The 26,541-nt window shown below is 37.3% G+C and overlaps 1 protein-coding gene across 3 annotated transcripts in view; it reads left to right on the forward strand.

Moving 5' to 3' along the window:
* The window catches only part of PTN (pleiotrophin), a 114,214-nt gene extending 88,328 nt beyond the window's left edge, over positions 1–25,886 (forward strand). For 2 of the 3 annotated variants that reach the window (XM_017504300.2, XM_017504301.2), the window contains exons 3-5: positions 539–712; positions 2,784–2,945; positions 25,150–25,884. In XM_017504300.2, coding sequence (XP_017359789.1) covers positions 539–712; positions 2,784–2,945; positions 25,150–25,205 — 392 coding nt within the window. In that variant the 3' untranslated portion in view covers positions 25,206–25,884. Of the gene's footprint in view, positions 1–538; positions 713–2,783; positions 2,946–25,149 lie in introns of all 3 variants that reach the window. The other variant, XM_037729857.1, reaches the window with a different exon arrangement.
* Positions 25,887–26,541: the final 655 nt, after the last annotated feature.

Consider the following 26,541-nt stretch of genomic DNA (forward strand, 5'->3'; position numbering starts at 1 on the left):
TTAAAGGCATGCATCACCACTCCCGGCTAATTTTTTTGTTATTTTGAATAGAAATGGGGTTTCACCATGTTGGTCAGGCTGGACTTGAACTCCTGTCCTCGTTATCTGCCCGCCTCAGCCTACCAAAGTGCTGGGATTACAGGTGTGAGCCACCACGCCTGGATGACAACTGTTATTTTTAATAGAATATTTTCTCGATTTTTAAGCCTATTTTTTACCATCTCTTCTTTTACAGAAATGTTTGCTTCTAAAAGGAGATGCCACTAAATCACTTAACACAGTCTCTGGCACATAGTAAGACAGAATTAAATTAATATTAGTTTTAGCTCTTTTCTCAGTTTTCTTTCTCTCTTCTCTTGATCATTCATTGATTCGATCATTTGGTTAATATCTATCATGTTTCTCTTATTCACCAGACAATAAGGATAGAGATAAAAAGCATAGATCCTGCAATGAAGGTGTTCAGGAATGAACTTGGTTATATCTAGAAGTTAAGGAGTTTTCTGTGTGTTGATTAGGTTTTCTTCCTTTCATTCAGAAAAAAAAGTGAAGAAGTCTGACTGTGGAGAATGGCAGTGGAGCGTGTGTGTGCCCACCAGTGGAGACTGTGGGCTGGGCACGCGGGAGGGCACTCGGACTGGAGCCGAGTGCAAGCAAACCATGAAGACCCAGAGATGTAAGATCCCCTGCAACTGGAAAAAGCAATTTGGAGGTAATCCTCAAGCTACTGAGTTAATCTCCTACTCTGAGATAATTCTCAGATGTTTCCACCAATCTTTTTAAGGTTGAATTTTTATTTTAAATAACTTTATCTTATCAGACACAAAGAGACCAGACATCTTTCCCAACCCGTGTTTCTCAGCTTTGACATTGGTGCCATTTCAGGCCAGGCAATTCTTTGTTGTAGAGGCTGTCTTGTGAATTTTAGGGTATTTAGTAGCATCCCTGGCTTCTACTCACTAGTTTCCAGGAGGATCCCTCACCCACTCCATATGTCAAAACTAAAAACATCTCCAACTATCTATGGCCAAATGTCCCCTGCTGGTCAAAATCATCCTTGGTTGAAAACCATTGCCTTTCCAAAGGGACATAAAATATATCCTTGATTTCTCCTAATAATGTTCATTGATCTATCTTCTCTCTCCTTTCTTCTATTTCTATGTTCCTTTGATTTTCCTTTCCCCTTTTCTTATTTATTCTCCTCTTTCTCCATGTCTCTCCCTGTCACTTTCAGGCCTTCTCTCTCATTTGATCCCTCCCTACCCTCCACACAGGTTCACAGATTCACTTACTGAGTCCAGCAGGGATGCTCATAACCACTTTTCATAGATCCTTCTCCCACTGACTAGAGTCATTCTTATACTGGCCTGATCTATCTATCTGAGACAGGATCTCTCAACACTTGCAACTTTATATCTAGTATTGAACCCTCAAATAACCTCTTTCATCCTCAATCCACACTTTTTGTCTTTCTTAGCCGTGGTAGGACATGATGCCTGAAATCTTCTCCCTGTGTTCTGTGGAAATGCACTGTGGCCCATAGGCAAGTGAGGAAGGACAGTGGGTGTATACATGTTTATCTTTTCTCCCTCTATAATCTTTGGGTTATTTTTATTTGAATGGAGATAGATAAATTCTATAAAAGTGTGATGGAGATCAGGTACATTTGGTCTTACATTGTATATGGGCACCTTAAAAACCCGCTTACAAAAAGTTTAAAAGGTCTATCTTAAAGGGCTTATATTGAGAATATTAAAGAACTATCAAACTCAACAGTAAAACAAACAAACAAACAAAAAACACAAAACAAAATAAAACTTAACAGTTCAATAAGAAAGTGGGGCAAAGACATTAACAGCATTTTACCAGAGAGGATATATAGGCAACAAATAAACTCCTGAAAATATATTCAACATCTTTCCCTTATTATGGAATAGAAATTGAAACCATAATGGGATATCACTCTACATCTATCAAAGTGACTAGAATAAAAAATAGTGACAAGACCAAATGCTAGTGAGGATGAAGGGAAACTGGACCCCTCATATGTTGCCAATAGAAATCGTAATGTGATACAGCCACAGTAGAAAAAAAGTATTGCAGTTTTTTACAAAATGAAACATGCATTTACCATGCAGTTTCTTGGTCATTTATCCCAGAGAAATGAAAACATATGTTTTCATAAAAACCTATACATGAATTTATATAGCAGTTGTATTTGCAATAACCCAAAGCTGGAAACAACTTGGATGTCCCTCAACTGACGAACGGTTAAACAAAGTGGAGTACATTGGTACCATGGAATACTACTCAGAAATAGGAAGAAACAGACTATTAATACACACAACTTGGATGGATCTTCAGAAAACTATGCTAAGTAAAAACGAAAGCCAATCTCAGAAGTTTACATGTTGTAGAATTCCATTTATGCAACATTTTTAAGCTAGAAAAGTGGTAGAGCTAGAGAACAGTTTAGGAGCTGCCAGGGATTAAGGAGGTGGGGAGGGAGGAAGGTGGCTAGGCCATGACTATAAAGAATGACCCACTGGTGTGTTGGGACTGTCCTATAAATTAATGGTGATGGTGATTATATGCATCTACACATGTGATAGAATTGAGCAGATCTCAATACACATGCATACATTCTGTATTATTTCTTACGGCTGCACATGCATCCATGATTATTTCAATGCAAAAAGTTACAAATAATAGTGTGCCTTTGTTATCATGGAAGTACAGTAGGATCTTTCAAGAATTTCTGTTTGGTTCAACCCTGCCTTTAGCGGAGTGCAAATACCAGTTCCAGGCCTGGGGAGAGTGTGACCTGAATACGGCGCTAAAGACCAGAACTGGAAGTCTGAAGCGAGCCCTGCACAATGCTGAATGCCAGAAGACGGTCACCATCTCCAAGCCCTGTGGCAAACTGACCAAGCCCAAGCCTCAAGGTAAGTTGTTTCCATTATACCACAATTCTGATGGATCAATGGACTCGGGCAAGATCTGGAAAACCCACATTTTCCAGAAGGAAATGTTAGGTGAAATACCTGAAGGAAGTGACTGAGGAAGTCCTCTATACTGAGAATCACAAAAATACTTTCAAGCAGGCAGTCTGTGAGTTCAAACTGAAGTCCTCTGCATAGATGAGGAGATTGGTACAGTCTCCTAAGCCAAATAAATAATATAGCAAAAGAAACCAGCTGAGACACTTGTTATGTGCTGACCATATATTCCAAGCTCTTAATTGGAACTGTATCCCGACAAAAAAACAAACTCAGAATGTTCATGAAGGAGATAATTTTAAATCAAACTTCCCCCAGATTATCTGAAATACAGTTTTCACAAAATCAGGAAAATTATTTTACATTTTCCTTTTATTCACTGCATAATGAATGGGTTCTGCACTTCTTTTCAGAGCCTTTATATTTTTTTGAGTTCAATTTGATTACCAACTACATTCATCACAGACTTTTTAAATAACACTCAGAAATTCACGCTCTGCTCTCTTGCTGGAGAGGGCGAAAACATTCATTATGGCCATGGATTCATACATAGAAGGATCCCAATTGAGGGAAATAATATCGTTTATTTCATAGATGTTATGGTCTGAGTTGTGATTCCCCAAATTCATATGCTGAAGGTTTGACCCCCAGTACCTCAGAATGTCACTGTATTTGGGGTCAGAGTCTTTAATTAATATAGAATGCAGCCACAAGGATAGGCCCTAATCCAGTGTGGCTGGTGTCTTTATAAGAGGAGATTAGAACACAGAAATACACAGAGGGAAGACTGTGTGAAGACAGAGGGAGAAGAATGCCATCTATGAGCCACAGAGAGAACCTTCAGAAGAAACCAGCCCTACAGATGCCTTGATCTTAGGCTTGTAGCCTCCAGAACTGCAAGACAATCAGTCAATCAATCAATCCATCAATCAATCAATTTCTATTGTTTAAGCCACCAAATCTGGGGTACTTTGTTATGGCAGCTGTAGCCAACTAATACAATAGGCCTCCATGAACTCTAAATTCAAATACCCTCTTGGGCTGTAGTCATATATTTTAACTCTAAGGTGGTCTTGAAAATTCATACTGTCAGAGAAATTATAAGGAGAAATTCAGAAAAATGACCATGTAAGAAATGTTCATAATGAATAAAAACAGGAAAACAAAATTTTCAGAAGCTAAGGGAGATTGGCTGGTTTCCTGCTGGTAGCCAGAAAGGACTCTATTTTTCATAGGCCTGGCTTTTTGGCCTCTGCTGGCGTTGTCCATAGAAATGGTTACCTGCAGATTCAGGATGGCCAGGTACAGGCTGGACCTGCAGATGGTGAATCTGGGATTCAGGCTGCCCTTTCCAGATCATGGAAATCGCTGCTGTTGTCGTGTGGTTTTTGGAACACATAAAGCAGGGCTGGGGTGACTGCAGTGAGTACTTGTGCCAACTTTCCAAATATCACTTGTCCAGAGACAACCACATAAATCTAAGCAAAATCAGTACCATATCTACTAAGGGAAACATTCCCAAAAATGGAAGAATTCAGAGTTACTGTCATCAAAATAATTTATTTTTAATCCAGCTGTACAACCAAAATATTCAGCATAAATACAGAACTGAAAGGAAAAGAAATTAAAGAAGCTTCCACATTCTAGCACAGTGGTGCTCAACCTGGGCTGCACATTAGAAGATTCTGTGGGTACTTGCAAAATTCCCAGTGTCCAAGCATAAAACAGACTAACCAAATCAGCATCAGTAGTTTAAAAATTTTAAATGCATCTCAGAAGGTTTTAAGATGCAGCCAAAATTGAGAACAACTGCTCTAGTATAGAATCCATTGATAAGAGACCACACACACATGCATACACATGCAACATGCACACACACACACACATACACACACACACACGTGCACTGTCTTGTTATTTCCTATGGGAAAGAGAAAATTCAACTTAATAATAGGGGGAAAAAGTGGGGACATGATTAGGTAGAAGTTGGCGGGGCTGGGTGAACACAGAAAATGTTGAAAAGTTTGGAATAAATGGGACAAAGCAGAGAACATGATTAAGAAAGAACTCTAAAGGATATTTGGTAAATAAGTGAATTTTTTTTTAAATACTTGAACTGGTGTATATTTCATCTTTTTACAGTACCTCATCTAATAACAGGTAATGAAGGGTTAGTTTGTTCCAGGTTTTCAGCTTGAAAAAATGACAGTAAAAGTATTTCAAATGGATAGACATTCTGTAATATTTATGTGTAAATAAATTATAATATATAATTAATTTAAAATATGATTACTGAGTGAGTTTTATGTTTCAAACTACCAGTTATGCAATTTATAGGTCATTAAAATTCATCCTTCCCTTTGTGTATGACATGCCTTTGTTAAAACTAACCAATCTTTTCCATCTCAACAGTGGAGAGCCTTATTAATACTGTTCTGGCACTGAGGCACTCGCAAAAAGAATAATATTCTTTTTTTTTTTCTTTTTTGAGACAGAGTCTCGCTCTGTCGCCCAGGCTGAAGTGCAGTGACAAAATTTTGGTTCACTGCGACCTTCACCTCTTGGGCTCAAGTGATTCTCTTGCCTCAGCTTCCCTAGTAGCTGGGACTACAGGCATGTGCCACCACCTACGGCTATTTTTTTTTTTTGTCTTTTTAGTAGAAATGGGGTTTCACCATGTTGGTCTGGCTGGTCTTGAACTCCTGACCTCAAATGAGCCACCTGCCTCAGCCTCCCAAAGTGCTGGGATTACAGGTGTGAAGTACTGAGCTTGGCAAAAAGAATATTCTTATTGTAGGAGTTGAGCCAGGAATATGTGTCAGATAGAAAATTTTCTTAGAGGACACACACACACTCATACACACATACACATTCCATGGCATATTTTACAAGTGGCATATTTAAGTTGTATATGTTTTCGTACTATTTTTCTCAAATAACCTGGGGTAGATACTGTAGCTATTCCTTTGCAAGTCTCTAACTTTAAGTTAGATCACATTCTTCTGATCAATGGGAAAGAAAATAATAATGAATGGAATCTATACTATCATTATCATTATTCCATTTCAACTGCTATGCATTGCTCTAGGTGTTTTCCACATAGTAACTTATAAAGTCCCATATATTCTTGCAGGTGGGTATTATAAAAAGGAAACGGAGGAACACTGTTTAATTTATTTGACCAGGGGCATATCTCTAATAAACAACAGTGCTAAGATTTGGCTAACTCTAAATTCATGTTATCTTTCCATTTGTATTCTGCTGATTTCTCACCTAAATCACACATAGGTATAAACTAACCTCCATGGGTTTTAATAGGGATGGTGGGGGGTGGGGAGCTGGGGAGAGATAGCAAGGGGAGAGATGCCAGATATAGGTGATGGGGAGGAAGGCAGCAAATCACACTGCCACGTGTGTACCTATGCAACAATCTTCATTTGTACCCCAAAACCTAAAATGCAATAAAATAAATAAATGGGAAAAAAAACATATTATACATTATAAGTATAGTCAATTAAAAGAAATTTAGAATTAAATTTTAAAGTTTCTACAGTCCATTAACATAAAAAAAAAAGAAATAGGAGAAGGTGAACTTTATCTTTTTTTTTTTTAATTTTTCTGGATATATGGTGCTTATATATTTATGGGGTGCATGAGATGTTTTGATACAGGCCTGCAATGTGAAATAAGTACATTATGGAGAATGTAGTATCCATTCCCTCAAGCATTTATCCTTTAAGTAACAATCTAATTACACTCTTTATTTTAAAATGTACAGTTAAGTTATTATTGACTATAGTCACCCTTCTGTGCTATCAAATAGTAGGTCTTATTCTTTCTTTCTATTTCTCATACCCAGTAACCATCCCACCCCCTGCTCACTACCCTTCCCAGCCTCTGATAGCCATCCTACTCTCTATGTCCTTGGGTTTGTTTTGATTTTAGATCCCACAGATAAGTGAGGACATGCAATGTTTCTCTTTCTGTGCCTGTCTTGTTTTACTTAACCTAATGATCTCCATTTCTATCCATGTTGTTGCAAATGACGGAATCTCCTTATTTTTCATGGCTGAATTGTACTCCATTGTGTATATGTGCCACATTTTCTTTACCTGTTCCTCTGTTGATGGACACTTAGGTTGCTTCTAAATCTTAGCTATCATTAACAGCGCTGCAGCAAACATTGGGGTACAGATATCTTTTCAATATACTGATTTCCTTCCTTTTGGGTGGAAACTGCAGTAGTCATTTAACAAAACTTTTCTCAAAATGATGAATTTATAAATTATTTTCTTCCTCCAGGAAAGAGTACATCATCAACATTTTTTCCTATTTTAATTCAATATGTGAAGGAGATAGAAGTAGGGAACTCACTAATTTTGAATTGGGCACTGGGGTAGGAGTGCCTAGTCATTTAATTTAAGCCTTAAAGCAACTCTAAGCATACATTTTATTTATCCTGCTTTATGTGTGAAAAAGCATAGGCTCAGAAATGTTAAGCAACTCATGCAAGGTTTCACAGCTTGTAAGCAGTGAAACCGGATTCAGATTCAAAGTCAGACTGATAAAAAAGACCCACTGCCTTTTTAATTGCACAGTGCTGCCCCTTGGTATTATAAACTCATGAAACTCTGTCATATTCATTAGATGAATCTTTATGTCTAGAAGCTTTAAATGGTAGAGCTTCTGGGAAACTTGCCTAATGTCTGATCTTATACCCATGTAACAAATGAGGACAGAGAAAATCAATGACTTACCCATGTTCATCCTGTTTTCTGGTAGTAGAGTCAGTTCCTGGTTTTGTTCTCTGTTGATGTCATTTTTTCTGCCTTATTTCAAACATGAGAGTGGGAGGAAAGGACTTTTTATAGTGATGATTAAAGGGCATTATAGTCATGAAGAAAATCAGTAATTGTCAAACTATGAGTTTAATTACAATCACGTGTCACTTATCAACAGGGACATGTTCTGAGAAATGTATCCTTAGGTGATTTCATTCTCGTGTGAACATCGTAGGGTGCACTTACACAAAACTAGATGTGGAGCCTACTGTGTACCTAGGCTGTAAGGTATAGTCTATTGCCCCTAGGCTGCAAATCTATACAATTTGTTACTGTACTGAATACCGTAGGATACTGTAACACAATAGGTATTCCTGTATCTAAACACGTCCAAACGTTGAAAAGGTATAGTAAAAATATGGTGTAAAAGAAAACATGGTACATCTCTGCAGGGCATTTACTATGAACAGAGCTTGTAGGACTGAAAGTTGCTCTGTGTGAGTCACTGCATGAACAGTGAGTGAATGTGAAGGCATAGGACATTAGTGTGCAATACCATAGACTCTGTAAACACTATACACTTACGCGACATGAAATTTATGAGAAGATATTTTTCTTTCTCCAACAATAAATGAACCTCAATTTACGGTAACTTTTTTAGTTTATAAACTTTTTTTAACTTTTGACGCTTTTAAAATAGCACTTAAAATTCAAACACATTGTATAGCTATACCAAATATCTTCTTTCTTTATATCTTTATTCCATACACATTTTTAATTTTTTAAACCTTTTTAAAGTTTTTGTTAAAAAAAAGACACGAACACACATTAACCTAGGCCTACACAGGGTCAGGATCATCAACATCACTGTCTTCTGCCACTGCACCTTGTCCCACTGGAAGGTCTTCAGGAAGAGTAATATGTCATCTCCTATGATAACAATGCCTTCTTCTGAAATACCTCCTGAAGGACTTGCCTGAGGCTTTTTATAGTTAACTTTATTTTTATTTTTTAGTAAGTAGAGGAGTACACTCTAAAATAATGATTAAAAGTACAGTATAGTAAATACATAAGCCAGTAACATAGTCACTGTCAAGTATTATGTACTGTACATAATTGTCCGTGTTACACTTTTACAAGACTGGCAGTGCAGTAAGTTTATTTACATCCTCATCACCATGGGCATGTGAGTAATGTGCTGCCTTCCACTACTAATAACTGATAGGAATTTCTCAGCTCCACTGTACCCTAATGGAACCATAGTTCTCTATGTGATCTGTCATTGGTTGAAACGTGGCTATGTGGCTCATATATTTCGTATAATCTAGTCACTCAGCTTATCGTCAGAAAGTGCCCTCTTTTTCTGTCTTTATTATTCTAATTAAACGTGATCAGGATCTGTTTTTGTTTGTTTGATTTTTGTTTCTTTTCTATTTTAGAGAGCTTCTTTGCTTAGTTTCTGACCTCTTTTTGGGGGGGCTGGAAATGGCCATGAATTAATATGTAAACTGCTTGGTTTTCAGTTCAAAAATCACACTCTTTAAATTTTAGAATGACATAAAGATGGTAGCAAGTCTGCTAATATCCAGCATTAAATTGAGGAAGGCTGGAGAATATCTTTGCTACTCTATTTGTAATAATAAGGCTAAGAGATTAAGTGACTTGATTAGGAGGTAGGGGGAGGCTTAATTTGAGAGTTGCTAACCAAACACCAGGGAATTACTAAATATCCCACTGATTTTGGTTAAAAATTTCCTTAAAATTCATCGTCGTCTATTGTAACAGCATTACCTCTTGAGGTATAGAAGCAATCCTTCCTATTGCTATGTCAATGTCATGCAAATTCCACACTGTAGCCTCAGTCTGCAATTTCAATGATACTAGATGTGAATTTGGAAACCGTTGTTTGAAGATTTCCTTTGGCTGGAATCCTTAATCTGAGGAGACCTTGTAGCTATCTATTTCGATATTCTATACTGAGAATCAAAGAGAATATTGATGCTGTTATGCAGAAATAAAAATTGAAAGGTACACATCTGGAATTTAGCTTTCCCAGGGATGGAGGCAGTATTACTCTGGGAAAGGATCCTTCTTGACTGAAGGATTGTAGCTGGAATTTGCCTGAAGATTATTAGAGTCTGGCAGGGATAAATGGGTGAATGATTGTGTTGGACACTTGAGATTCTAATTTCTGAGGAAAAGAGATTGAGTTTAATTAATATAGATTAATTAAATTAGTTAAAACATTGTATCTGTCAAGAGCTTTTAGATATACTCTAGCTTATTAAGCAAAAGAGGTCTATTCAAGGGTACTAAACAGTTCAAAGACTCTCCGGGAGGGCCAAGGATCTGGCTTGGATGCTGCAAGACCAGGAATAAATGCAGCCAAAGTCAACAGATCCAGGAGAAATATCTACTCACACCACATGTCACTGATCTAGCAGAAACCCTTCTGCTGCATTTACTGTCTGCTCAGCACATATAATGCTTAGAACTGAACACTGGAAAGTCCACCACAGGTGTCCCTCCAAAACCAGATATTTCTGCCCCCTTTCTTGTGGAAATATCCAGTCTCCCCACATTTGGCCGCTGCTTCTAGTTGGTCACTTCTACCTCCACATCTCATTTAAGCAAGCCTGCTTGATAGAAACTTGGTCATGTGGAAAATTCTGCTACAAAAAAGTCTGGAAAATGGGTGTTTAACTTTCCAGATTCTACCTCTGAATTCAAGAAGGGAAGCTTCAAAGGTCTTGCATGGCATGTAGTGAGCAAATCTACCACAATGTGCAGGAATGCCAGAATGTGATGGGGTATTATCGTTTGAATTTCCCCCCTCTCCTATGGGGCTAGATGATACATTGATGCCACTCTATGGAGAAAAAAGTTGCCAAGGGTAATCTAACATTAGGACTGTTGACTACACCATTGTTCAGAGAGTCTGGTCTCTCCTCACTGAAATTAACAGTCACTTTTTATTTTCTGCAGGAATAATTGATCTGCAAACAATGAAGAAATTTGGAAATGAGAGTCTCTCTCTGCTAACAGCTTTGTCTAAAATGTCAGAGCAGAGAACTCTTCAGAGGGCAAATAACTCTTCTCCAAGCCGTATGTGTTTTTCAGTGGTCCCCTTAGATGATGGCTCACTGTGGAATTAGAAGATGGCAAGGATAAGCATCTCTTCCAGGATGGACCCATCTGTGGGGGTGCTGCGGCTCTATAGGCAGCTGTGTGCATGGGTTAGGGGGATGGTGCAGCCTGTGGAGCAGGCTTCTGGTATTTATTTGTCACTGGATTGCAGAGCAAAGCTGAGGCAGGAGCTGAGGCTTGTATGGGAGGCTCAAGTGGGAGCTGAGAGGTTCCTTTGGGCCACAGATGACATTGCCTAATGATCATCTTAGAACATTCTAGTATCTTCAGTTATTGTTCAACTGGCAATTGTTACTTGTTGCTTTTTAAATCAGATGCATAAATGAGGGGTGTTGTGAAGCCCTGTTTAGTACAGGTAAACCAGTCTTTAAGTTTGTCTGGAAACGGGGAATTCTAAAATTGTTTCTGGGATGAGCAGAGATGGGAACACACAGAGAGATGTCCGTGATACACGCGAGTCAGGGGGTGAATGCCAGTTCCTCCTGCTGTCCATACCAAGCCACATTCTGCAGTTACTAGATCCTTGTTCAATATCCCTGCTTTCGATAACCTCAATTCCTTTTCTTTCTTCCCAGCGATTTCTAAAAGTTTTGCCATCTTGCTGCTCTTTTTTGGAAAGCCGCCTAGCACTCTCTTATGTTTGACAATTCATCTTTAAAGATCAAAGGAACAGAAGCTGTTTAAGTGCAAGACTCAGCTGTGTGCAGGACACAGCTTTTGGCAGCTGATTATTAAATGGGAAAAAAGGGGTCAGGAAAGTGATATTCCCAGCATTCTCAATTCTCTCTGCTGCTAAATAGATTCTTTTGTTAGTTCTTTTAAAGATACTGTAAAAGAAGCTCCCCCAACATCTCTGCCTGTGGTCTGGGCTCTGGCATCCCTTAGGAGTGAGCATGGCAACACTGTATGGAAGGGCTTTGCTAGGCTGGGAGACTTTTAACTGTGTTGAGACAGGTGAGGGGGCAGAATCCCACCATAGGCTGGCCTGGGACTGGCTCCCTCCCCTCTGAGGCCCCCTGACGAGGTTGATGATTACTGCCCTTGTACTTGGCCAGAAGAGGCAGCATGGGGTGCCCTGTGGGAATTCTGTTCCTCTTGATCAGAAGAAAACATTTGTACTTCGTTTGGTCTCAAGTTTTTATTTCTTTTTTATTCTGCTTGTGAAAACATCTTTCAACACCTATGTTTTATTTTCCATCCATGATACTGTACTTGAAGTTGGGAGATCTAATTCTGCCTTTTTCTTATTAGAGTGATACCTATTTGTCTTCTCTAAATTAGAATTGACAGTGAATACACCATAGCATTGTTATAAAGATAAAATGAAGCACTATAGGCAAGAATGCTTGGTAAATACACAGTATTTGAAAGACTATTTCCTTCCTTCCAAATGAATTTCTTAAAGTAGATATTTTTCCCTTAACACCTTTTCAGACAAAAGGAGAATTATGATGATTGCAATAGATAGTGATTATAGTTTTTATTTATGGAGAGCCTAGTGTGTTTCCAGTAAAGTACAGTGCATTGCTCACACAGGGTGTCACTTAATATTCACAAGATTCTGTGAAATAGTTACTGTTATATCCAATTTTACATACAAGGAAACTGGGGCTATAGAGAATTTAGACAATGATATGGTTTGGCTCTGTGTCTTCACCCAAATCTCATCTCCAATTGTACCCCAAGTATTGAAGGAGGGACCTGGTGTGAGGTGATTGGATCATGGAGGTGGTTAAACCTCTTTTGTTTATACATTACCCAGTCTCAGGTAGAGTCGTTATAGAAGTATAAAATGGACTAATACATAGACCTAGCATACGGTTATGCCACTAATAAGTAGAGGACTTAAATACAAGGCAGTCAACTCTAGAGCTCCTGCAGCATGCACAGCTCCTTCCTTTGTGTCAATTCCATACAAGTATCTAAATTTCTTATTTAAGAAAGTGAATGCATTTTAGACCTGTCCCAACTCCTTAGGGGGATGTATGGCTCATGTTTCTTCCTTGCTGGGCACTTGGCTGATCCTTTCCCTAGACATTGCTTACAAGCTCTGTCCCAGCCATACCAAACTACCAAACTCCCAAACTCCAGGAGATGGCTGATTGGGCTGTGATTTCTTATGTGTCCATTTCTCTGCGTCTGTAGTTCTCAAAACCTGGAACTATTTTCCTTCTTCTATTCTTTCATACATTTCTACTGTTCATTCAGCAAATATTTTAGTGAGCAAGTGCTATGTGCTCTAGTTAACACCAGGGATAAATCTATGATTTTACTTGTCTTAGTGTAGTAGAAGAACAGAGGGATAAATTCCAATGTACCACACAAAGTGGCAAATGCTATGAGACAGAGAAATGGAGAGTCCTTTGGCATCATTTCTAATGTATTTATGTTTTATATAATCTATTAAGAACCTGCAATAGAGTACACAGTATGTTAAGTGCTAGGTATACTAGACAAACATGGATCCTTCCCTCCGACTGCTGTGCTCTAGTGGTGGTGGTTGTCGGTAGACAATGAAGGAAAAAGAGAAATAAATAATAACTAAAACAGTAAATGCATCTCGGAATAAGTGACCTTAAAAACTAAACAGCCAAGTGACAGAGTGATGGGAAAGGAGTAGAAAAGATAGAGTAATCAGCGAAAGCCTCTTGGACAAGGTAGATTTTGAATTTGGTTTGGAAGAGAGAGAAGGGGCTAGCCATACTACTGTTCTAAATAAAACAAGGGGAAGTTCAAAGTCCTTTAGGTCAAAAAGAGGTTGTTTTGCTAAATGACTAGAAAAGGGATCAGTGTTAAAACTTGCCAGACTTCCCTTCCCAAACATTAAATCACTATCTCCTCTGAGAGGTGTCACTTCTGTGATAAGGCATCCATTATGCTGTACCAAGGGCATGTTTGCCTCTCTTAACAGGTAAACTCTTTGTCTACCACATTTTATTCACCTTTGAAAAATACATCTCATAGTCCCTTGTCCATGAGAAAAACTTAAGGAAGAATACTGACTTGAATGAATGAATGAATGAATGAATGAATGACGTATCCAAATAAATTGTCCTGGTCTAGCTAACTGGGCTACATCATTCACACTGGCTTCAAAAATGTATAGAGAAATCACTGTTAAGGCACAATGATCTCATCTGGAATCAGAGTCATTGGTGTGTTTTACTCCCCTCCTTATTAAAGAATTTTTGGCCCTAATTGCTGGGGCAGAAATGAGAACCAGGAGCTATAAATATTTTTAGGTTTCCTTCACACTGTGTGTCTGCTTTCATCTCCCTGGGTACATTCCATGTGCAGAGGATCATTAGCTGTGTACTCACAGAACAGCTATAGAATAATTAGTACTAAGGAAAGCTACATATTAGTTACTGGGTTTAGGGACCTCCTTTTTCCTTCCTGAAAATTTTGCCTTTCTCCCTTCTAACTTCCAAATTGAGACTTTCTACTTGTATTTTAAGTTGTACCTCTTGTTATTTATTGAGTATTGTAAAATATATCCTATTTATTGTCTATTTATGATATGACAGGCATTATACTAAGCCCTTAGCATGCATTGTCTCACTTAAGCCTCATGGCAGCCTAAATTAATTTTATTCATATTTTTAAAACCAACACACTATTGCAACTTGCACAAAGTTAACCAGGCAGTAGTAAATGATCAGCCTTGAAGTCAGGACAATCTATTTCAGACTTCTTTTCCACTGTACCAGTATTTCTCAAACCAAGGGATCACTGTGGGATCTCTTTGGGTATTCTAAAAGAAAGTAATAATTTGTTTTTTGTTTCCTTGATAATTCTAAACATTCATATAAGCATATTCAGAGTTACTTATGACTGATTGAGTCCTTTCAGATAATTTCTGGCCTGAGCTTGTCTTAGTATAAAAATTACTCTGAAAACATATGATCGCTTTTAGTGCTGCGTTTTCAAGCTGGGGTTCTTTAAAGAAGCTATGTTCCTTGAGAGTAAGGGTGAACAGTACAAGGGGCCTTGTTAACCCAGAGCTCTCCCAGGCTGGGACCTGCCCTGAATTCATGATTGTCTTCCCTGTGCTATGAGATTCATAGCAATTCTGATGCTTCACCACGATCCAAGGGATGGCTGTCCTGGTAACTGGCACTGCTCATGAGGATACTTGGCACACTCCCTGTCCGCTCTGCTTCTCACTGATGCAAACCTACAGGGAAATCAGAGCAGGCTGGTTGTTGCTCAGTGCACAGAGGCCATGAAAATAAAATAATAAAGACATTTTCTAGAGGGGAAAGCAATATTTGTAGAAGAACTCATCAGGAATCCAAAGAGCAAGAAGGAAGTAAAATTGTTCTAGTGTCCTAGTGTTCACGCATGCGGGCAGCAAGGCCCATAGACATCGATGGCAAGACACATTCATGGCCCTCTGTCTTGCTAGGCTTTCAAAAGTCATCTTTACTCTTACAGAAAATAGAAACAAAAATATTTTCAGATCTTCACCTAGATATAATAAATTAAGCTGCTCTGAAGGCTGCTGTCTAAAAAATGTAAAGTATAGAGAAAGACCTTCAGATTTATCTTTTGCTGCTGCTTGCTATAAACAGATTGCTGGGTCTCTTGGGGCAGAAGAAATCATGTGTTGGGGAAATAGCTCACCTGCTTAGAGCTAGGAGGACATGTTTGAAGGGGGGTGAAAGAATTAATGCAGTAAGATTTGTGAAATCACTGATGAGCATAAAACCTTATATTGCTTAGTACCTGTTACATGGTTAAATGGCATAAAATTTAAAAATCAATTTAATTCTGGAGGACGCATTGAAAAATAACAATAAACTAACATCCTATTTTGCACTTCTACAGCTAATGAGGGTGCTCTTAAGGATATACAAAAATGAAATATAGTCTGAAATCTAATTCACGGGTGCATTAGTTTGCTAGGGCTGTCATGACAAAGTACCATAGACTCAGTGAATTAAATGTAACTTCATTTTCTTATAGTTCTGGAGTCTGATAGTCTAAGATCATGGTAATGCCAAGGCTGGTGCCCTCTGAGCCCCTTCTCCCTGGTTTATAGATGGCTGTCTTTTCTTTCTGTCCTCACTATATGTGTTTGTGTTCAATTTCCTCTTCTTGTAAATGCACCAGTCATATTGGATTAGGGTCTATCTGAATGCCCTCATTTTAACTTAATTGCCTCTGTAGAGACTCTGTCTCTAAAATATGTTCTTACTCTGAGATACAAGGGTTAGGAATTCAGCATGAATTTTCAGGAGGGATGCAATTCCAGCCATAACAACTGATTCTGTTTAACTATATCTATGTGTATAAATTTTTGGACCAAAAGAAAGATTTATTTGGTAGTGAATAGAAAAAAAGATGTATGGAACTGTGCCTACTAAACATTTAGATATACTAGAGTCCAAACTTTGCCCTTTTTTCACAAATTATAATTTGATTTCCTAGTGGCACTGGCTATATTATATTAAAGTAAACATTATATATGATCATACAAAATAGTGATATGCTAAGTAGGCACTTCTTATTACTGTTTACAATACTACATTTTGTTTCTAAGGGAGGCTACCAATATAATTTACAATACTTTATAATGAGGCAAATTTTCTACCTGTGCCCTCATTATTGAAGAAATAAGCTCTTAAATGTTTGAATGTCATATCAGAGATAAATCATTCTTTTGTGTATAGAAGTTAGTGAATCTGTGTGGTATGGGATGGTCACTGTCAAGAAGTGTAACATCTTGAGAGTGGTCTGCAGATTGAGGAAGGGCAGAGGCTTTTGCTAAACAAAAGAAACTCAGCATTAATTCCACATCTGTTGTTTTCTCTCTCTCTCTCTCTCTCTCTCTCTCTCTCTCTCTCTCTCTCTCTGTGTGTGTGTGTGTAAATAACAAATAAATAAGGATGATATAGACGTTTTGAGCTAAAAATAGAAGTTTAATTGACAGTTTTCTACTTGGTATACATGTGCATTTGGGTCAGATCACGGACAGATCCCAACATGCTCATGTGTGGCTAATTCTCTCACCCCTGACTCTACTGTATTAAGAAAGTGCATCTTAAAAAGGCGCTTTATGATATGCAGAAGCTATAGATACCTCAATAGCTTCTTATAAAGAAGAGAAAATGGAGAGACAAGAGTGGGAACAGGTTGAAAAGACGGTAGAGAGGAGTGTTCTGGTGAAGGGAGATGGATTAGTCTACTGATCGAATTGGTTTGTTGATTTGAAAAATAACTGACATGTTGGGGACTTTTATTAATTTTGTTCTGCGAGGTTGATGAAGTAATTTCATTGTCTCCACTAAACTTTCTATTAAATCTACTTTATTAGCTAGTGCTTTCATAGCTAAACTTTCGATTTTGAGGAGATGCAGTCAAATATTGAGCCACCTCCCAAAGTGGGTGGGGACAAAAAGGGTTCCTGAACATGCCTAGACATGGTTTAGTCTGCATCTAGACACAAATATGTGTACTGTTGTTTATTCCCGTATACTTGATATCAGAAAGCAAATGAGTGCAGAAGGACAGATAGTTGAGCAGGCGGGGAAGGTATTGCTATGAAATAGAGTTGATGAGTGAAAAGGAAGGTGGACAGTGAGGGAAAGAACAGATGTGGAGGAAGGAAAGTATCAGCATTTGGGTAGCACTGAGGGGCAGTATGCATGTACACACATATTCCACACATATCATAGAAGTAAATGCATTGAGTCCGTAAAAGAGGAAATTAAGCAAGTGTTACTATAAAATAAGAAATCAAAGAAGAAACAAAATTATTACATAGGCATTGTACTGAACTATATCTGTGAATAATATATTAAGCAAATGTTTAAAAGATTGTACTTCTGATTTTTAACAGAAATACCTTTCTGTATTGTGCCACTTAATTTATGCTACTCCAATTTAAACTGAAATATTTGGAAATTGAATGAATAGTTCCATGTTAGGCAGCCTAGCCAACCAGTACTGGATTTTAGTTCCTGAATCACTGAGTTGTGTGTTCACAATTGGACAAGCGTTGTTATCAGTTCTGAGGCATAGCTGACATGGGGTGAGGGATTAGGTAGTTCTAGGTGACTAGACTTAATTCTTAAGCACGGTGAATTACTTTAAATAGGTTCACAAAGCATTAAAAGGATCTTGGTGATATCCAGGCTTTTGAACATATTTACTTCACGATAGTACTGTTTGACAGGGATATGATCCTTTTTCTGTAATGAGTTCTCGTGATTTATTGAACAAGACTCCAGAAGTGAACTTTTAGTGGTCTCTATGGCACGCCTCCAGCTCTTCCTTTCCAGCTATCTCTCTTGGCCTCTGCAGTGTGCGCTTCTGAATGATTTTAGCTTCTTTTAGCGAATGTGAATTCTGTCTCTTAGAAGGTGCAAATTTTGTTTTTCCATTCTAATCAATACTTCCTCCCTGTGCTTTAATGACCCAAAGTCACTGTAGTAAGTCAGCAGCAAACAGAGGCTGACTCACTTTAGTTAAAATCTGGGCTCCCGTCAATCTGAAATCATTTTGATCTCCTAATTTCCTCTTTAGTTTTTCTGTATACACAGTAGGCCATCTGAAAATAAGTAATCAAAGCAAGACCTTTTATTGAGAAAATGAGATAAGCTTATTTCAGAATTCTCAACTTTCTTACTTCTTGAAAAACATCTCCCCTTAAGGTCTTTGAAAAATCTTTTTAAGTAGATGTCTTTCCCTTAAGGCCCACTTCCAATCTGATTTCTCCCAGATTTTCTTAATAATGAAAATGAGGAATTGATGTTTACTTGTACCAACCACATGGCAATTCTATTTCCAAAGGGCCTGTGAAAAGATGGAAAAGAGATGATGCATGTTGTTTGATTATTTGCCTTTCAAGAGTAACTTTGCTGTGATAGATTCTCATATAAATTGCTGATAAGAATTTAAATTACTACTTCCTTTCAAAATATAAATTTGCCAATACATATCTAGAGTCTTAAAAATGTCCTGTCCTTGGATACAGTAAATCCTTTTCTAATAATCTATAATAAAGCCAAATTTAAGCATTCAATGATTTGTGAACAAAATTAGCATTGCACCATTATTTATAATAACAAGAGGTCAGAACTATCCAACTGACCTACAAAAGATGAAAGGTTACAAAATATCTGGAGTAGGATGATATAGAAGAATATTACTTAATCACATTCCAAAGTATATGCAATGGCGTGAAAATAGATGCAAGTGAATTTATAGCTGATATATATTTACAGCTGATATAAAATACTTACATATATTTACAGCTGATATAAAATACTATATCAGCTGTAAATATATTCCTAAAAATCATAGAAAGAAAACAAAAATAGAACTCATTGTTAAAAATATTATTTCTATATTATGAAGTTATGAGTAATATATCTCTCTCCATGTGTAAATATATATATGTGTGTGTGTGTGCGTGTGTGTGTGTGTGTGTGTGTGTTTCTTTAGTTTTCACATGTCTGTAATACTTTTTAAATGAGACAAGTAATTAATATTTTTTAAAAAGAATGAAATAACCCTGTAAGGAGAAACCCTCCTTTTCCTTCAGGGTAAATCTGCTGTAGGTCTATTCTTTCTTTCTAGTAATGGCTGCTTTATTTTTCACAACACATATCTCAATAAATTAGCAACAAGAAAAATAGGTCTCAAAACCATAAAAATAGCTGCCACATACCCATGATCTTTAATATAAATATGTACTTTAAAGCACTTTACAATTTTGAAAGACTCTCCCATAAAGCTACCTTGAAAGTGTTATTTGTAATGTCAACTCTGTGAAGGCAGAGTTTTATCTTATTCACCTTTATACCTAGCATCTAAAACAGTGGAGATGGAGTACATATTTGCTGAATCAATAAATTAATGTGTTTTGAACAGTAGTGGTAAGATGAGATTGCAGAGGACACAATCTCATGTGATACTAACAATGGCCCTCTGAGGAGGGTATAGGTTTTATTATTTCTAGTTTATAGAAAACAGAAGCAGACTGATTGATTTGCACAAGATCATAGAGCTGGTAAATGGCAAACATATATTTGAGCCAATTTTCTGTATTAGGACTTAGTTCTTAGTGTGATTCTAACAACATTTCATGATTTTCTCATTGTCTCAGTGTACCTAAAGGCCATGGCATCACTTAATACATCAGCATTTATCAATATTTTGTTTTCTATTCAGCATAGAAAAAAACATATGGGTTCAGAACTTATTGTAACATGGCTCATGTTAATTTCTATGCATTCTTCTCACTGCATTTACTGTATTAATCCATTCTCACGCTGCTATGAAGAAATACCCAGGACTGGGTAATTTATAAAGAAAAGAGGTTTAATTGCCCCACAGTTCCACATAACTGGGAGACCTCAGGAAACTTACAATCATGGCGGAAGGTACTGCTTCACACGGTGGCAGGAAAGAGAATGAGTGCAAGCAGGGAAAATGTCAGATGCTTATAAAACCGTCAGTTCTCATAAGACTCACTCATGATCACAGAACAGCATGGGGGAAACCGTCCCCATGATCCAATTACCTCCACCTGGCCCCACCCTTGACACATGGGGATTATGGGGATAAAAATTCAAGGTGATATTTGGGTGGGGATACAGAATCAAACCATATCATTGCCTATCTTCTTTCTTGTCAGGAGTTCTTATGCATTGAAAGAATTTCCTTGTATAAATTCTAAGTTTTCTAGATAGAATATGGTGAACATGGCCCTTTGGATCCTATGATTCACAGCAATGTATGAAGCCTGAATCCTTTCTAGAGCACCTTTTCTTAGGAAAGCTTTAGGACTTTATGAACACTTTCAAACGTATCTTAAACAAAACCATGTATTTCTATTTAAAAAAATATGAAGTTTACACAACTACTATTTTTTCTCATCTCTGTATTCCAGTTATTGTGTACTAGCCTCTATCAACTCAAAAACTGGCCAAAGAAAGGATGAAAGTTTGAAAACCTAGGAAGTTAAAATGTACCCAGGGCACTGCTATGAGATTTATGAGATCCCAGTGCAGTGATGTCCTGGTAGGAACGGAACAAGTCACCTTTCAGGCAGGTGCCCTTAACTTTCACATGTTCACAATGGCTCATTCTCTGTTGGCATCCATTTCTGCTTTGCAGCCTCAATCCAGGCAGGGACAAGAGACATGTGGCCTGGGGTGTTATTTGATGTGTGGTGTGTGTATACTTCCTTCTCTTGATTTGGCTCTGTTCAATGTGAACTAAAGTGCCCTACTGTTCACATCAGGGTAGGGATCCTACTGGCTATTAGAACCTGCTAGAGTAGCCGTTGTATGACTTCAATAAAAAGCACTTGGCTTTAACTAATTATAGCCCTGCTCCAGGCTAATTTGTGACCCACATCTCATAGTAAATATTTCTCTCACTCTAACCAGGAAAGGCAACTAACTAAACTGGGACAGTTTTACCCACAGAGTTTAATCAGATCTCTATTCTAAAGACAAGACGAAGTGTTAAGAAGTCTGGATAAATTTCATATACGTATTTTTGTAAATTTTCTTCTTCATAAAATATTTATCTTTAAAGATAGACTGAAATAGGACAAGATTCTGATTGGATTTACGCTCCTTATTTTCCTTGAGAAATACTCTTTCCCATGTAGCAGTGGGTTGACTATTTCCCATTCAAACATTCATTTATCCACTCTGCATACAACAAGTATTTCATGAGCACTTGTTATGTCCCAGGCACAGAATATACAGATGCAAAATACAGATAGGGTCTCTACTATCACAGAAAGGGAAAACACACACTAAATAATTAGACACAAAATTAATAGTTCAATTCTAATTGTGGAAAAAAATCAACGAGAGGCACAATGAGCATGTCTGTGCATGGAATCTGCTTATGTGAGAGCTCTTAGAGGGCTTCCCTGAGAAAATGAAGCTGAGGCTAAGATTTTAAGGATGACTAGGTGTTGACTAGGTAAATTGGGGTAGTAGGAGAAGGAACACTCAGGCCGAGAGGAAATAATGTGAAAAACTAAGATGGAAAGGAGCAAAAACAAATTCAAAGAACCTTCATAAGGAAAATGGGTGAGACATAGTATCACCATGTTATGGATTCATTTATTTTCACTAAAACTTTACTAATCAGCTTTTATACACAAGGCTCTGGGCTATGGACTGGAAGTACAACAGAGAGTAGAAACAGCTTGTATTTTGGTGGCAATTACAATGCTAGAGATAGGTGCTCTAATAAGAGCAGGAAAGATAAATAGCTTCTAACACAGACTGAGAGATCAGCAAACTAGAAGTGTTGTCAAAGCTGGTACCTGAAGAATGGGAAGCATTAATGAGACAAACATAGCAGTGGAAGTGTGGGGTTGATGAAATCAAGAGTGAATTTGAAGGCCAGAGACTAGAGAGAAAGACAGAGACAGAAACAGAAAAGACGTATTTGGGAAACTAAAATAAGCACAAGTATGAAGATGGAAGTAAAGAGAGGCAATGTGAATGTTTCATTTTCTTCGTCTATTACATATGGGAGTTGGACCACATTCTTTCTAGATCATAGGGTAGATACTATTTTAAACCCCTTATGTATACTAGGTAAAGATTCATAGGTTGTTAATAAGTTTTTGAGGGCGCAGAGATAAACAGGGACAAAGCACATTTAGTCTGGCAGTTGAATGTGCATAAAAGACAAAAAACTGCTTTTGATTGGAAGTAATATTACTGACCTGATGTTTTTTCACAAAAATTTGAACATTTTGTTATGTAAGACCTAAACTGACCTTATTGCAGATAAAAATTTTTCCCTCCTTCCACACTTTTTACCGAAGGTGCCTTATTTTTCTCTTTATATTGAGCCCATAATGGGCTCAAGGTCTGCAGGGTGTCTAGGCAGTGCCATGATGACTTGCCACTTGTGTCAGAAGGATAAGTTGATTGACATTGTGAAGATTTGATAAGCACGTGGTTGATCTCCTGGCATTCAGAGAGTTGCCAATTAATGAATAAAACACAAATGTCAGGTTCAGGTAACAGAGAAAGTGTGCTCTTGCCTTTACCAAGAAGAATGTGGTGAAAGATTATTAATACCAAAGTGTTCTTTGAAATGGACAACCTTACATTAGCTGATAAAATAGTGTCCAATGTTCAGAATAATTTTAAGGTTTGTGAAACTTTTATACAAAAACCTGATTAGTATGTTGTCAACTCAGACTTATGTATGAAATAGGAACATGTTAGCTAAAATAGGAAAATGCTACTCAGACATTCACTCTACTGGAGATCTAGAAGATAACAAATTCCTGAGGGTTTCCCAGGAAGGGACACCAGGAAACAAAGACAAGGAAAACCAGAGTTAGGTCTCAGTTGAAATATTACCTTGTTATCTGAAGATACCATCCTAATGTACAGCTGTTACCGAAAATGTTGACCCAAAACTGGAAATTATCAAATTTTCAGAGATTGAATATTTTTTCAGAACTTACACAGAATATCTCCTTTGACCTAAAAGTTATCTTTCAATTGGAAATTCTGGTCATTACACCTCTCGTAGGGTGAAAGGAAGATATTTGAGAAAACAAAACTAGAGAGAGTGAAAGGTTAAAATTCTTTAGTATTTTGCGGCAAACTTAGGAAAGCATGAATGGAATGTATACAGTTATGGGCAACAATTTAGCCTGGGTTTAGAAGCTGCTGACCCAATTGCATAGGGCATACCCTTAAAGTTTGGGTAAAGGAAGATTAGGACAATTACTGTTGAACAAAAGTACTACTAGTATGTAATGGACTTTGGAACCCACCTGAAGAGGTCATGGAGATAGTACATAGAAATGGAAAAGTTTCCGACTCTACTCAAGTATGAGCTGAAAAACACACAATATTTCTGGTTGGCATCATATCATATCTTCTGTCATCATAAGTTTTATGGTCCTCTTGGACATAGACTCTATGCTCCAGTGAACAATGACCTAAACCCTGCTGTTCATTGTTTATGTCCCAGTGACCCTATACTGCTTAGCATATTTATTGACCTGCTCAATCAATAAGTCTTGATGATTATTAAGGATTTAAATTATACAGGGTAATGATTTCTTGTTCTTGGTCTATTATCACATTAATGATAATTGCTAACCTTTATTGAGCACATGCTATTATATCATGTTCTGTTCTCAGTGGATTTTATGCAACATGTTTAATTTGGATATAAACCCTATGGTTGTTATCATATGCTATGGTACTATTCATATGCCTATTTAAAGATGAGTAATCTAAGAAACAAATACATTAATTAACCTTCTCTGAGTCTCACAGTAACTTAATGATGTGGCCAGGATTTAAACTTCAGCAGTATGACTCCACAGCCTGTACTTAACCAGTATGTGTCTACCACTACTGTAGACCAAATTGGAGAAGTGGCTCAGAAATATTTGGCAACATCCCCTCACTAGCCCAGTGATTTCTGGCCGTTTTTTGTCTTTGGAGCCAAATTAGATGTGTTCTATTCTATATTGCATTCTCCTGTTAGGAAAAGAGAAGTGGAAAGCTGATTGAATGGGAAAGAATGGAGTCTTTTGATTTAAATCCTCAATGTTTTACTTTCCTAGAGCCCATGTTGACATATTCCATTTGTTTTACCCCAAGCTAAGAGTTCCTATAGGCAAGGTCCAGATAGAGTACATGTGGTTTATAGCTGTTCCTTGTTATACAGGTAGCTGGTCAAATATATAATAAGCAGAGGGCTGACCTGGAGTGGAAGTACTTTGGAATTGTTTGCTCAGAAAATATACTACTAAAGAGTCCCACAGACAGGGAATGGGGGAAATGAGATGCCAAGCACGGCTCTCATATCTTTCCATTGAGCAGTGACCTGGGTCATTTACTAAGAGATGTCTGCTGTATTTCTATTTTCTAAGCAGGACCCCAAGTCAGTATCTTGCATATCAAACAAAGGCAACCAGTAAGATAAGAGGCATTAATGGAATTCACACAGAAACTGGCTATGTTCCTCCTGCTCAATCTCATGGGTACTCTCTTGGCAAGAGCAGACAGACAGACACACACACATGCACACACACATAGTTTTTTTTTTTTTTTCTCAATTTATCAAGAGAGCTACCAAGAGTAAGCAACTTGTGTATCAATCTGATTTTTTCATTCCTGGTCAATTATAAGAAATGTGGCTATTTCTTCCCTGCAATTTAATAACTGACATTTTTCTCCTTTTTTTTTTTTTAATTACAGCGGAATCTAAGAAGAAGAAAAAGGAAGGCAAGAAACAGGAGAAGATGCTGGATTAAAAGATGTCACCTGTGGAAAATAAAAAGGACATCAGCAAACAGGATCAGTTAACTATTGCATTTATATCTACCGTAGGCTTTTTATTCAAAAATTATCTATAGCTAAGTACACAATAAGCAAAAACAAAAAGAAAGAACATTTTTGTAGTAGCGTTTTTTAAATGTATACTATAGTACCACTAGGGGCTTATAATAAAGGACTGTAATCTTATTTAGGAAGTTGACTTATAGTACATGATAAATGATAGACGATTGAGGTAAGTTTTTTGAAGTTATGTGACATTTTACATTAAATTTTTTTTTTTTACATTGTTTGGCAGCAATTTAAATGTTGTGACCATGTAAACTACTTCTCCTGTTAGGTATTTTTTTTTTTCACCTAGACTTTTTTCCCAATTGAGAAAATTGTATACTAAACAAAGTAGCAATAAAACATAATCACTCTATTGGAAGAAAATATCTTGTTTTCTGCCAATAAATTTTTTTTTAAATGTAGTCAGCAAAATGGGGGTGGGGAGGCAGAGCATGCCCTAGTTCAATGTTGACTTTTTTTTAAGAAAAGCATTAAAACATAAAATTCTTTCACTTTGGCAGAAGCATTTGTTTTCTTGATGAAATTATTTTTCCATCTGAGGAAAAAAAGACTAGGAAAATAAATCAAGGTGATGCTGAAAAAATGTTGCTGTTGTGTTGAATAATTTGATTTTGTAACCCTGCTCCTTTAGTCATTTATAATCCCCCAGTCAACTTATTAGCATTGAGAAACCGTTGTACAAACTAGCTAAGTCACTCTTGGGCACCAATGTCACACAGTTTTTGTTTGGACTTTCTATCAGTAATTAACAGGTTAAATTGGTATTACTGAATTCAGCAAAAGTTTCACAGTAGTCTAGGGTTTGGTGGAACAGGAACATGCTCTTATAGTGGATAAGTTTATGCTAGCACCAGTCCAAATCAGGATCACAGTAATAACATGCAAAATGATAATTTGGGCTTAGTTTCCATAAACCAAAAGTTTTCATTTTGTTATATGCCATGAGTGTCAAAGGCTCTCTGTTCAACTCTTTATCTGTTGATCTCTAAGCACAATTTTTAAGTAAACAAATCTGTTCTCCTGTTATTCAGTGAATAATAGAAAATTCTCTGGGATTCTCTTTAAAGTATTTATCGACATACTCTTTAATTCTAAAGTGATAAGGCTCAATAAACAAACACCTATCTACCAAGATAATTGCTAGGTCCATTTTGGGAAATGATGATTTTGGCCTACCCTGGGCTAACTATAAAATACATAATTACATGCTGGTCTAATGGTGCAGCCAAAGGCCTTGGCAGC

This window comes from Cebus imitator, unplaced genomic scaffold, assembly GCF_001604975.1.
Source record: "Cebus imitator isolate Cc_AM_T3 unplaced genomic scaffold, Cebus_imitator-1.0 Scaffold319, whole genome shotgun sequence".
Taxonomy (NCBI): Eukaryota; Metazoa; Chordata; class Mammalia; order Primates; family Cebidae; genus Cebus; species Cebus imitator.